The sequence below is a fragment of the Myodes glareolus genome, chromosome 13 (assembly GCF_982192425.1).
Source record: "Myodes glareolus chromosome 13, mMyoGla1.1, whole genome shotgun sequence".
In the NCBI taxonomy this organism is placed as follows: domain Eukaryota; kingdom Metazoa; phylum Chordata; class Mammalia; order Rodentia; family Cricetidae; genus Myodes; species Myodes glareolus.
The window spans coordinates 76,233,845-76,248,772 of NC_142038.1; the positions used below are offsets into that span (position 1 = coordinate 76,233,845).

A 14,928-nucleotide genomic window follows, 5' to 3' on the forward strand; every position below is an offset into this window, starting at 1 on the left:
AAATTTGCCCAAATCCAGAGATAGGTCACTGTAATGAGCTGCATCTTCAGTTTCCAGCACCCACATGGTCTCTAGTTCCAGCAGATCCAGTGTCCTTATTTCTTCAGACACCAGGCATGAACACAATGCACAGACACACATGCAAACTAAACACCCATACACATAAAATAAACAAAAATGTAAAAAGAAAAGAAAAACTGCCCCCAGTCATGTCCATGGGCCAACCTGATCTAAATTCTTTAAGGCTCTTTGGCGATTCTAGATTATTGCAAGTTGTGGATTAAAATTAACCATCAGGGGCAAATAAAACAATCTCAACTCTTGTGCTACCACAACTGATTTATGAGTGACTAGGAACAGAACCCAGGGCTTCATGCATATATACTAGGTAAGCATGCTTCCAACTGAGCTGCAACCCTGACCCTCCCTCTGGTCTGTCTTCTTTTCTTCACTCTTTCTGTTGCCTGGAGATGGACTAGCCACGAGAATTTCTAGCTAAGTCAGATAAGGATGTGTCAAGAATACCTTGATTTGGGGTTTAATCAGATGCATTAATGCAGCCTATAGATAATTCTGTGAATCTGTTCTTTTTTTTTTCTTTTTAAATTAATTTTTATCATTTATTTTAGATACTAACCACAGTTTCCCCTCCCTCCACTCTTCCCATTCCCTCCGCCACCTGCTGTCTATCCCCCAAACCACTCCTTCATTCAAAATGGGGCAGATCTCCCATGGGAGTCAACAAAGCATGTCATATTACATTGAGGCCGGATCAAGCTCCTCCCCTGCCCTGCATCAAGGTTGGAAAAGGCATCCCTGCATAGAGAATAGATTCCAAAAAGCCAGCTCATGTGCTGGACAGGTCCTGACCACACAGCGACCCCCAAAACAGACCAAACTACACAACTGTCATCCACATGCAGAGGGCCTAGGTTGGTCCCATGTAGGCTCCCTAGCTGTCATGGACTTGGTCTAGAAGACTTTCAGGAGCACTCTGTCTAGTACTGGGATGGAATAAATGTGGTCACCACTATGATGTGTCTGGCACTAGAATTGTGCAGGCTGAGGAGGATGTAGAAGGTTCAAAACTTATTTGACCAGCAGTGAGTTTGAAAAATGGTCATCAGAGATTGAACGAACACCAGATCAAAATGGAGATATGTCCTGCTGCAAATACACCATGTGGGGTTAATAATAATTTTCTTTTTTAAAAAAGTTTTATTATTTATACCGTATTCTGCCTACATACCAAAAGAGGGCACCATATTTCATTATAGATGGTTGTGAGCCACCATGAGGTTGCTGGAAATTGAACTTAGAACTTCTGGAAGAACAGCCAGTGCTCTTAACCTCTGAGACATCTCTTCAGCCCCTAATAATTATTTTCTTCTTCTCTCACCACATTTTTCTCTTTTCCTCCTCTTTTATTCTTTTGAGATGGGGTCTTACTCTAATCTATAGCCCAGATTAGAAGAATGCAAATAGGTCCATTCTTGAAACAGTTCTGCCTCAACCCCCCAGGTCTAAAATTATAGGCATGTACCGTATGTCCTAGTCCCTTTTTCTTTCTTCTTTATTTATTCTTTTCTCACATATTATATTCCAACCAGTTTCCCTATTCATCTCCTCCCAATTGCCCCCCTCACCTCCCCTCTTCCCCTGATTCATTTCTTCTGTTTCCCTTCAGAAAAGAGCAGAACTCCCAGGGATATCAACCAAACACGGCCTAACAAGATGCAATAAGACTAGGCAGAAACCCTCATATCAAGGCTGGATGAGGCAACCCAGGAGGAGGAAAAGGGTGCCAAGCACAGGCAAAAGAGTTAGAAACAATCCCTCCCCTACTGTTAGAAGTCCCACAAAAACAAGCTACACAACTATAATATGTATGCAGAAGACCTAGCTCAAACCACACAGGCTTCACTGTTGTCGCTTCAGTCTCTGTGAGCCCCTAGGAGCCCTGTTCAGTTAATTTTGTGGGTCATCTTCTTGTGGTGTACTTTGCCCTCTGGCTCCTACAATCCTTCTTCCCTTTCTTCAGTGGGGTTCCCCAAGCACCACCTAATATTTGGCTGTGGGTCTCTGCATCTGCTCCCATCAGTTGCTAGATGAAACCTCTCTGATGTCTACTGGGCTAGGCTCAGATCTATGAGTATAGAAGAGTATCATTAGAAATTTGTCCATTGGCTTTTATTTTTTATTTTTTGTCAGTCATGTTTGGTGTTCTGTTCTAGGTTTCCGGTCATTCAGGCCGTATCAAGCATGGACACCCTCTCATGGTGTAGGCCTCAAGTTGGACCAGTAACTGACTGGCCACTCCCACAAGTTCTGTACCACCATTACCCCAGCATATCTTGCATTCAGGACCAATTGTAGGTTGAAGGTTTTATGGCTGGGTTGATGCCCCAGTTCCACTGCTAAGAGCTGTGCTGGGTTATAGAAGATGGTCAGTTTGGGCTCAGTATCCTCATTACTAGGAGTCTTAGCTAAGGTCACCCTCATAGATTCCAGGGAGTTCCCACTACATTACATTTCCACATTGCCCTCCAAGTGCCCCACCCCCAAATCCAGTTGTTTCTCCCAGTACTCTCTCCCTCCACCCAAAGCCCCTGCCTGATCCTTCCTGTTCCCATTCCTGCTGACAAAAAAAAAAAAAAAAATGTATTCTATTTCCCCTGATCAGGGAATTTCATGCATCCCTTTTTGAGCCTTCCTTATTACTTAGCCCCTCTGGGTCTGTGCATTGTAGCATAGCTATCTTTAACTTTAGAGCTAAAACTTTACAGCTAAGTGAGTAAATACCATATTTGTCTTTCTGAGTCTGGATTACCTCATTCAGGTTGATATTTTTCTAGTTCCATCCATTCTCCCTGCAAATTTCCTATTATTTTTTAACAGCTGAGTAATACGCCATTGTGAAAATGTTCTACATTTCATTTTTGGTCAAGAGACATCTAGATTGTTTCCAGTTTCTGACTACTACAAATAAAGCCTCTATGAAGATAGCTGAGCAAATGTCCTTGTGATATGATTGTCTTTTGGGTCTATGTCTGGTAGTGGTATAGCTGGATCTTGATGTAGATCAATTCCCAACTTTCTGAAGAACTGCCATATTGATTTCCATAGTAGCTGTATAAGTTTGCACTTCCACCAGCAATGGAGGAGTGTTCCCCTTACTTCACATCCTTGCCAGCATGAGGTGTAGCTTGTGATTTTGATTGTGACCATTCTGACAGGTGTAAGATGAAATCTCAAAGTAGTTTTGATTTGCATTTCCCTAATGGCTAAGGATGTTGAACATTGCTTTAGCTGTTTTCAGTCATTTGAGATTCCTCTACTGAGAATTCTGTTTAGTTCTGTATCCTCGATATCTAGTTTCTTGCATTCTTTATGTATTTTTGACATTAGTCCTCTATTGGATGTGGAGTTGGTGAAATTTTTTTTCCCATTCTGTAGGCTGCCATATTATCCTGTTGATGGTGGAATTTTGCCCTAGAGAATCTTTCAGTTTCATGAGGTCCCATTTATTAATTATTGATCTTAGTGCTTGTATGATTGGTGTTCTATTCAGGAAGTTGTCTCTGTGTCAATGCATTCAAGGCTACTCCCCACTTTCTCTTCTATCAGGTATAGTGTATCTAGTTTTATGTTGAGGTTGTGCATCCACTTGGACGAGTTTTGTGAAGGGTGATAGATATGGATCTATTTGCATTCTTCTATAAGCTGACATCCAGTTAGACACAGTGTCATTTGTTGAATTGTTTTTCTTTTTAAAGGTGTACACAAAATTTAACTTTTGGAACTGCAAATTTGAGGAGAGCCTAGGCAACACACAAGTTACAGGCCAGCCAGAGCTACAGTGTGAAACCTTGTCTCAAACAACAGATCTGTGCGTGTGTGTGCATATATACACACATATATATGCTTGTGTGTATATGCATATATACATATGTGTATATATGTGTATGTATATATAGTGGGATTTCCACATTTATAGATTAAACTGTACAAGCCTCATAAATAATAAGTTATGTGAAATCCCAACTATCACTTTCAAGAAGCCATGTTATGGGCTAGGGATTGCAGTTTAGTATGCAGTCTAGCATACATGGGGCCTTGGAGTAGATCAATATCCCATAAATATGAGATAGTACATGCATGTAATTCCAGAATGCAGGGGGTAGAGACAAGAGAACCAGAAATTCAACGTCATCTTCAGTTACATAGCCATCTGGAGGCCAGCCTGGGCGACAAGGGACCCTATCTCAAAAAGAGAAAAGAGAGGAAGGAAGGAAAAAAAGAAGGGGGGGAAGTAAGGAAGGGGGAGAAAGGGAGGGAGGGAGAAAGAAGAGAGGAAGGATGGGAAGGGAGGGGAAAGAAGGAAGGGGGAGAAAGGGAGGAGAGAGATGGAGGAGTAGGGCGAGGCCATGCTAAAGGATCATGCTACATTATCTTTCTGCTTTGTCTATTAATAAAAACAATTCTACAAAATCACAGACACACTGAAAGATCAAGAGTTCAAACTAAAGATATGGGAGGAAGAGATATCAGGGAGTTAATTTTTTAAATATCCTTTTTTGAAGTCAGTGGTGGTGTGTGCTTTTAATACCAGCACTTGGGAGGCAGAGGCAGGTGGATCTCTATGGGTTCAAAGTCAACCTCGTTCAGGACACCAGAAGTACACAGTGAAACCATGTCTCAAAAAATCCATATTTTAAACATTGGGAATCTGTAATCTTTGTTCTGTGATTTGCTACAACTTCTTATTGTAAATAAAACCCTTTCACACCTGCACTTTTGTTGGTTTTTGTTTTCTGAAATTTATAACTTCTATCACGTGAGCTCCTGGTCCCATGGTCTTGACTTACCTTCTAAACGCACACATTAGTGTGTCTAACTGGAAACTGGCCTGCTGGGAGTGCGTGTTGTAATTTGTTTTTAAATGCCACAAAGAGAAGTCATGCCATGCAACATGACTCACATAGATTTATTGGAAGAGGAGAAAGGGCAGTGAAAGGGATGGTGTGTGTGTGTGTGTGTGTGTGTGTGTATAGAGACTGGTCCCTGGGGACAAGAGTGTAGGAAGAGAAAGAGAGAACGGGAGAGGGAAAGAGAAAAGGAGAGAAAAGAGGGAAAGAGATGGGTGGTGGGCAAAGACCACCTTTTAAAAGGAAACATTGCAAATGTGCACAGCAGGTACTCTTAGTGGCTGCAGCTGAGGAAAGATCCTGTCAGACCCCAAGGGCAGGCCATTACACATGCCTGAATACTACTGGAAGGCTGTTTATCTGGGAGAGACAACTTGTTATTTTGTTCCCAGGCAGAAACTTCCAGTGTTTTCACATCACAGAATGCATGAGTCATGTGTCGGCCCATTATATTATTGCTGTCTTAGATATTACCTCTTGTTCAAAACTCCCTAGACACAATAATTGCAATATAGAGGGTTTTAAAAATTATAATTGCATTTATCTAGCTCGGGATATATGTGGAGGTCAGAGGACAACTTGAGAATCGGTTCTCTCTTTCCAATATATGGATCTCAGGGATTAAACTCAGGTCAACAGGCTTATAGACAAGCTCCTTTTATGGCACTGACACTAGATAGTTTTGGTTTTGTTTTCTAATCGGCTGTCACCATATTTTATATTCAACAATTTTTAACTAAGACATCATTTACTGAAAACTAAGAAACTAAACTAAAACTCCTGCCTGTTTCCCACCAGAGGCTGCATGAGGACAGAGGGAGGTAGGGGAACAAGTGCAGTTGAAATGGTCCAGGTTCCTTTATACAGCAGCCTCGAGACTTGATTCACTAGAATTTTACTGCCCCCTTGTGTCACAACAAGGTAGTGCAACTAACAAAGACTCAAAGGACCATTTTCCTGGTTCTTCATCTAGAAAATTCAAAACAGAAAAGTGAGGCAAACTATAAACCACTCTAATTTTTCCCATTCAGTTTGAAACACCCCTTCCCCCGGTTACTTCCAAGATTAATGTCTTTCTGGACACAATTCGGCGCTATCATCAAAGGAAAGTACCAGGATGCTCAGCAGCTACTTTAGAGAGATAAACAGATGGAGCAAATTCTGCAATGGAGACCAGGCTGTCTCTACAAACACAGGGGTGGATAAACTTCTTGTATGGGAAGTCTGGAGACCCTCTTGTGGTCAGAACTGGAGAGGCTGGGGCCAGTCAGTGTGCACCTCCCTCTCCTCAGTAGTCAGAGGACAGCCCTCAGCTCCATTGTGTCCTAACAGAGGACAGAGGAAATTCGAAGATCCTGATGTTCGAGGTACCCATCGCTCCGCTCTGTCAAAGTTCTTGAAGAGGGAAGGTGTGAACATACAAGACTGACTTGCTGCCCCCAGCAGATACATGAAGACTGGGTGACACCTCTCCTTTCCAGAGGGCATATGTGGGTTGAACAGTAATGGGCACTGAACTAAACTTGGAGAAACTGGGTCCTTTGTTTTCTTTTTTAAACTACTTAACTTGTCCTCAGGGCTGATGCCCACAAGTCAAGGGCTCCCTTGACTCCTCAACTCATCAACCTAGAGCAGGAAAGATTGTTGCTTCACGGGTGTCATTTCCAAGAAAGGGTTGAGGCAGTGTCTCCTGTGGTCCAGGCTGGCCTCAAACTGCCAAGCTCTAGGTGAAAACTTCCTCTTCTTTCCTTCTTAGCTTCTATTACAGCAGTAAAACGCCTAAGTTAAACCACACATGAGGAGGAAAGGTCTATCGGGGCTCATTTCAGAAACTTCACTCCTTTATACTCCAAGAGACAGGAAGAGGCTAGGGTCCTAGTGGCCAATTCCATGCCACACCTCTGTTGGCCTGATATCCTTTCACTAAACCTCCTAGAGGTTCTATGGCCCCAATAGTGCCACAGCCTGGGGATCCATGGGCAGCACTTCTCCAACCATTAGAGCCATAGTGGAAAATCAAAATAAAACTCCAGATGTTCTATGTAGTAAGAAAATAAAAACCATCGCATCTCACAGAGAACTGATCTCCAAAATAGACAAAGAACTCAAGAAACTAGACATCAAAACCTAAACAGAGAACTCTCAACAGAAGAATCTCAAATGGCGGTGAATGCAAGGGTCTATCCAGAGCACACCAAAAGCATCTCCTCAGGGTGCAATACAGCAGCAGCAGCACCAACCAGTCTCCTTGACACACCATCAATTTACTAATGGGCCCTGTTACAGATGTGGCCTTACACATACTTCCTTTAATATTACTATTGCTGATTTTCAAGAAAATGAAAGTGTGCTCATCAGTTATTAGTTTGGTTACAAATAGGGAAACTCCTAGCCAAATGTTTGTTCTACAGGAAATGTTTTGGCTTTCCACTTCACCTCACGCTTCACTGCATCTTCTCAACTACTGCTCCTCTATGAAGCATCATCCAAAGTCTGAGAAGTGTTGTGCTATAAAATAGTACTGAATAAACTGTCAGTGATAAAAATATAAAGTAGATTTTCTAAAATGTCTTTATTCTTAAATCTACAGTTTTGATTTAATAAAATCACCATAAGATAGCTACTTATACAGTAATAGAAATAAACACAAAATACAATTAATTAGAGCTTATCCAAAATAAATTCAGTTCTAAAGTTGAAACACATGTGTTTTTACCAATTAAACAAAAGATTCTGTTTCTGATGGACTTTTCTTAGACATCTGGGATACTTATCTTTTAAACTGGAATCAGAAAACTTCCAACAATGTCACAAACAACTGCATCTAGCAACTTTAAAATTAAGATACCCTGAAACTATTCAATGACTGGTTACTCACAAAACACTGAAAAGGGGAGACACTTCATTGCTGTAAAATACTTACCTTCTAAAAATTAATGTGTATACCAACAGACACACCTAACTTCTGAAAACGACTGAGCTTTTAAAATATATATAGAGAGACAAGCTAAGTCTTCCTGTCTGGTTTGCTTAGATCAAGCCTATTCTATTCAGGCTACTTTCCAAATACATTTTAATCCTAAAGAAGTAGGTATTAAAATATTAAAGCTTCTTTGACCCTTAAACAGAAGTTCCAGTCATGTGAGCCTCACAATGGGAGCCTTCTAGATGTAGATGCTTACTTCTTATACTGACTTGAGAGAGAGATGTCCTTGTTTCTCAAAGATATGGTAATTTTCTTTCCAAAAACAGGATTTTTTTTAATGTACTGAAATTTGCTTTCAAAAGCCTTAAAAATAAAAATTTGTTTATATTACTCTTAAAAAAATAGCTTCCAACAAAAAGAGAAAAACATATGACACCACAGGTTTTATTAATGGTAAATGTTTGCATTTATTTTAAAAAGCTTAGTTACTACTAAGCACTTTTTAAACAAAACTAAGCAAGAATAATTTTCCATACAGAAATTTTATCCATAAACAAGATTTAAATTTATTCCAACATTGAAAGCTAAGAAGAACTGGAAAAAATAAAAAGTAAAACACTTCTGAGTCAACCTGCTTTCTCCTTTTTGAATATACTGTATTTGGAATGGCAGACATATACTGAAGGAGACAGAAAAACGTGCATTTAGTCTACATATCAGCATTAAGAATGACATGCAATTCATGATTTTCTTTTCACTAATGTTTTTACTTGAACCACTAAACAAAGGGTTTCGCCTGGTCTGGTTTCCACTTGAGAGGAAGATGATCTGCTTCCCAGACTCACCCTCTTTTTGTACCAGACACCAAGTGTGTGTGTTCTTCCCTTTCCCCAACAGTTATTTAAGGTGACTTTGCATACTCATAGCAAACACTATTTTTTAAAACAGTGCCACGGCCTTGAATAATCAGTTTTTTAAAAAACAGAAGCAAAAACCAGATATCAAGTGCAAATGTAGAACACTTCCCTTAAAGAATTACGCAAACCCAGCACAGCACACAAGCAGAGCCATTGCCGCACACACTTGGCCATATGACAAGAACGTGCGTATCATGTGCACATGCAGAGCCGCTGTCACACGTGTTAAGCTCTATGATTAGGAACATCCATATCATGGCCCAGTGCACTAAAAGTTGCCTACTACAAGGTTTTAAGTGTTGCCAAGTTAGTAATTCTTTCAAGGCACTGACGAATTATGCAGATGGAGTTTCCAAAATATATTAATAATTGCTTAAACTGTTAAAAAGCCCTGAGTCAGAACTTTCAGTAGCTTCCTGAAACTGTATACTCAAGACAAAATGGCATATTTGCTTATTTCATAAAAAATTAGAAGACCACTTTGCTTTTGAGGAAAGAAGCCATGTTTATGAGATAAAAGCCAGAGAACTATATAGGACAATTCAAATAACTCAGCACTATTAACCTTCTTAGACAGTTTGCACACATCAATTCATACTTTTAGATTCAGGCACCAAATTAATGCGACAGGTCCCTTTTCCTGTACCTATTGCTTAAGTTCTCAAAAACAGAAAATCTAATTTTAAACTCAGGTTACTTCCATTTTACCCACAAACAAGATGAGATGCTGGGGTTGGGGGCAATATTCTGATAGAAAAGGAGGTAGAAAATGTCAAAATAGCAACTTAACTTTATTAACTATCCACTCATATTTTTATGCTGTGATTTGACCCCACTACTAGCTACTAAATCAGCCACTGAAGCAAAGGAGTTCTTCTTCATTGCAGTAAAGCAACATATGCATGAGACATTAAACAGCTTCCTCACATTTAATGTTTAAAGACATACAACTGTAATTATCAATACTGCAATTGTGTGTGTGTGTGTTAAAGTCAAAAGGTATTATACGATTGCCAAGTAATGTAAGTAAGCATTCCTATGTGACAGTCAAACAAGTTAAATTAAGCGACATTTTGAAAGAAAAATGTATTCCGAAACTGTGACAGGTAAGACTCAATGACGAGTGACACTTACAACAAGGCACAAATTACTTATGAAAATCTATTTTCTTCCCAATTTAGTACAAAACCAAAGCTAACTTATTTCTCATATCTAAATGTATTTTGCCCCCTCTGGCTCAAAATAAAATTATAAACACTTTCAATTAACGTACATGTAGAAGTAACAATTACAGCAGGGGAGAGACGCCCTTCCCTCAAATTTCAGAAACCTGATATCTACCTAAGTTTAGATCTTGCAAACACAAGCAATTCTACTCAGTCACTTGAATGCTAGCTTTCTATGTACTCAGAACCCTACTGCAAAAAGAAAAAAAGGAAGGGAGTATATGATGTGTGGCATTTCAACTGTGCAGGATAAAGGTCCACACCTGTTTCCCAGCCGAGCGAGTGGAAGTGACACCCACTGCACTGCACATTTAGAAGCGGGCAGGACAACAAACTATATATGTGGTTCTTACTGCAATTTAAAAAAATCCCAAACAAGTATCATGTGAGTCAGTTTTTAATACAAATTACTACTATAAACATTTCAGACACTTTAAAAGGATAAATGTTTTTAGACCTTAAAAAAGCAAGCTGTATTAAAATTGTAATTTACAAAACAACTGTCAAGACGCATGAAATCTGACCTAATAGATGCCTTTTATGTTTCAGTTAAATATGCCCTCTCCACCAAGGCTGAAGTAAATCGCACATGATATTCCTTTTCTCTGTGGTTACTATTTGTTTCCTATTTGCAGTACCAAACCAGCTTTGCTCCACCCAGCTCTGTCTTAGTCACAAGTTTAACTATGCCTAGTTCAAAAGTGTCCAGAATACAAAATAAACAAAGAACATCCATCAGGAAACATATGACTAGCCAAGATGTTCCCATGTGTAAAAATGACCCAGCAAGGTTTGAGTTTTGAATTAGACAAATCTTAAGCAGCATGCATTTCAGCATTCTAAAATAAAATGCTATTGCAGACTAAAATCAGCAAAAATATAAATTTAGGAAGTTATTTCCAGTTAATTTTATGTTTCAGTAGACTTCCGGTTAATTTGCCATTATTAAATTACAAATACCTTAAGCATAATTCAGGCAACTAAACATTTGCCTAGTTTAATACTCTTATACTAATAAAAAACTATCTCTCTTGAAAACCTTGCTCCCAATAAAATTATGTATGTATACAGCACAGATAAGATGTTAAACTATGTGAATAAGTGCAACTCTGCTAGCACCATCTGGTAAGCTGTATGTATTCAGAGTGAAGAAGTCTGAGCTGAAGAAAGGTGAAAATGTGGTGGGGCAAGGGAGTACAGAAAAGGATTCCCAACACTGCTTCCCTTGAAACACCAGTAGGAACACTACTGTAGGAACTACAGTAGGAACGGTGCCTCAGGACCCTGGTTCTGTCCACAAACAACACAAACAACTGCAGTGTGAACTCTGAGTGTGCTAAGACACTGACGTTTTTTCCTATCAAGGCCCTAAAGCCCAATGCTTAAAAAAAAAAAAAAAAGAATGCATGTCATTGCAAAAGGGAAGTCAGAGTTGCTCTGAGGCACAGGGAGAGAGGGCTGAGTAACAAGAAGAAGAGACACCCAATGGGCCAAGTACTATGAAGAGACTAAGAGGTAGGTAGCAGTTTCAGAGATTGAGGAGAAGTCACTGGCATGATTTAGTCCTTGTTCTTGCAAATCCAAGCAAATTTACAATAATTTTAGGTGCCCGAAGACATGAATAGAAGAACATCTTCTATTCGTAAAATAAACAGCCAAGTGACGAAGAGAAATCCAAAGGTCCCAACACTAGAGACTTTTATGGCTTCTCTCATAGAAGTTAGTGTGTTGTGCTCTACCATGGAGGAGACAGCTAGGAGCTAGCAGGCAGGCCTACCCCCTTACAAACACAAGCTTTAGCACTGCAGCTCAAGGGACAGAAGAAAAGGACTTAAATGAGATGCAGCTGTGGCCCACAGGTTCTTGGATTGGCAGACTGTGTGCAGCAGCCATCCTTCATTATCCAATGGGAAGCCTATGGCAAGGAAGAAAAGATCCTCACTTCTGCTATTTCCAAGTCTGCATGAAGACAATCTGTCTCTGAATGTAAACATTGCATCATCAGATTATCTTTTCTTAACTTCAAATTATACTTAGAAAATGACCTCATTGGTTCTCAACTATGTAGCTAAATAGAGTCACAACAAAACATTCCTAATTTGAAACTAACAAAAGGTGTACTGTCCAAAATGATTAACAGTTGTTGGACATGGTGGGGTCCCCATCCTATAATCCCACAACTGGAAGGCAGAGGCAGGAAGATCATGAGATTGGGGCCAGCCTGAGCTACACAGTAAGTTCCAGGCCAACTTGGAATACATAGTGAGACACTATCTCAAAAACAAAAGAGAAAAATATAGCAGTTCCTCAGCTAAACACAGTATGGGACTGTTGAGTCTGCAACACAGCCAGCACACCATGAGGCCTGGCAAAGGCAGTGGCAGGTAAACCACCAGCAACAAAATGCAACCAGGCTGGACACTCTGCTTGCCCACATTTAGTTGCTACAGCAGATAAATAGAATTAAGCTAGCCAGACTCAAATGTGAGAAAAATCTATCCCCAAAGAACACTAAAAGAATATATACTTATGCACTAGTCTATAGTAGACACTACTGTAAACAGCTGGTTTTTTTTTTTATAATCTAGCAGTAAGGAATCTTGAAACACTCATATATTTAAGCTAGATACAAAAATTACTCATTAAAGGAGATAAAATGTTTAATTCCCCCTACCAAATCTACATGTATTCACATGCTTTTCCATAAATGCCCCTACACCCTTTTCTAAGTATCTGATATTAAGCTATTTATTGTATCTTAGTTATTGTTGGCAGTTTAAAGAATATTCATCTGCAGGTATAAAGAAAAACTATGTTCTTTATAGCAAAAATTACTGAGAGAGTAGAAGAGTAGAAGTAAGGCTTTTGATGAAGATAGAATCCTAACACTGTCAGAATAACAGGCACAGAAGAAAAGATTGTTGTCTCTAACAATTCATCGGCCTGCTGAGCAGATCTCAGAGGCACAAACAGTGTGTGTGCCCTGATTAGATCAAGCCCGGGTCAGTTGTCAGGGAAAATGAAAATTACTTTCTCATAGGCTTTTTTTCTGCAAATGGCTGGTCTAAATAGTGACAAGCTAATACAAGGAGTGCAGTGGTCACGATCAGGCAGGATGTGTGCTTGCATCATTCTGTACCAGCCTTCGATTCTTGCTAGAACTTTGTTTTTCCTTTTCATGTCTACTGCTGATTTTGAAACTGGTTATTTATTTAATCTAGTTAATTTTCCTTTTTATTCTAGAAAATAAGGTAAAGTCATCATTCTCTTAGCACATACTTCCGGTTACTTACTTCTAAAGCTATCCCTTGGGTAATTTCTAACTATTTTGAAATCCTCAGTCACGTGGCATCTCTGTTATACTTTTATTATTTAACACATATGACATAGTTTTACTTGCCCACTCACCTTACTTTTTGGAATAGCTGTGTCATTTCACCATGTGAAATCATGACAAACAAAATCCTGAAGGAATATTGATCTTGTCTCTTTTAAGGTTTAGTATATGTATAAATTTAAAAAGAAAAACACAATAAAAACAAATGTGAAAGGAGATCCTTAAAAGATTTTCCCTTTGAAGCCAAAAACAAATTTTTTTATGAATTACCATGTATTTGATGTTCCAAATTTAAGAGGAAAACACAGATAGACAGGTACACACACATACACACACACTAATCGGCAATTTCAAACACTGTATGATGTTTTTGTTGTGATGGTGGTACATATACAGTCTAATTACATTCTAATACAAAATTATGCAATTTCAAATTAGCCCATTATATTAAACTTCCCACTAGCTTTAGAACCTACTAAGATCTCATGATCACATACTTCAACTAACAACACACTGTGTCTCTTAGTCAATATAAAAGAATCCTCCGTTCAATTGCCTTGCGACAAATTGGGCATTCACTCATTCGGTCTCCACAGAGCTGGCATGTTCCATGGCCACAGAGGAAAATCATGTTCTTCAGACGATCCAGACACACAGGGCACATTGTCTGAAATGTAATGAGACAATGGGTAAACGTGGGCCATTTTATACTTTTAAGTGCAATATGACACCTCTTTTATATCATTCATTTTCTCTTCTGGTTTTAGTCAAATACAGAATAAATTTTTCAGTGTGTGTGTTTGTGTGTGAGTGAGTGTGCATATGCGTGTTTGAGAGGGGATTTGAGACGAGGTCTTGGTTGGTGAACTCACTATGTAGCCACGCTGGTTTCAAACTCATAAGAGAACTATCTGCCTCTGCCTCCCAAGTACTAGAATTAAAGGTGTGCGCCACCACACCAAACTCAAAAATAGTTTATTTAAAAATCAGATGTTCAAAAATAGTTATAGCCAGGCGGTTTGATATAGGTGCCTATAATACCAGTACTAGGGAGGCAGAGGCAGGCGGATCTCTGTGAATTTTAGGCCAATCTGGTCAACAAAGTGAGTTCCAGGCCATGCTCCAAAGCTACAGAGAAACCCTGTTTCAAAACAAACAAACAAAAAGTTATTTTAATGTTATCCATACAAAATAGATACTAGCTATTCTTTCAAAACAGTATAAAGGTAGTATATAAAACAAATAGTACAGGCTAGAGGGGCACCTCAGAGGTTAAGAATGCTTACTGCTCTGGCAAAGGGCCTGAGTTTGGTTCCCAGCACTCTCATGTTGGCTCACAGTTCCAGGGGATCTGAACCCTCTGGCTCCTGTATGTATAAGATACACATAAACTCTGCCACACAAACACACCCAACAAAAATGATAACAAATCAGAGAACAGGCCATGGAGGAAAGTCACCCACTGCCCTTGAAGCAGACTTGTCACCTCCAGGGAGTGGCACTGGAGTGGGGTGCAGTGCAGGTGCGCAGCTGAGAGCCCTTGTCAGGCCCTCTGCTAGACATAAAACACCCCAGCCCTGCTAGTACTCACTCA

General features: G+C 39.6%; 1 protein-coding gene across 1 annotated transcript in view; it reads right to left on the reverse strand.

Moving 5' to 3' along the window:
* Positions 1-8,296: 8,296 nt before the first annotated feature.
* Mib1 (MIB E3 ubiquitin protein ligase 1) overlaps positions 8,297-14,928 on the reverse strand; it is a 108,647-nt gene continuing 102,015 nt past the window's right edge. Inside the window, exon 21 of the mRNA XM_048447978.3 lies at positions 8,297-14,001. Coding sequence (XP_048303935.1) covers positions 13,861-14,001 — 141 coding nt within the window. The 3' untranslated portion in view covers positions 8,297-13,860. The remainder of the gene's footprint in view (positions 14,002-14,928) is intronic.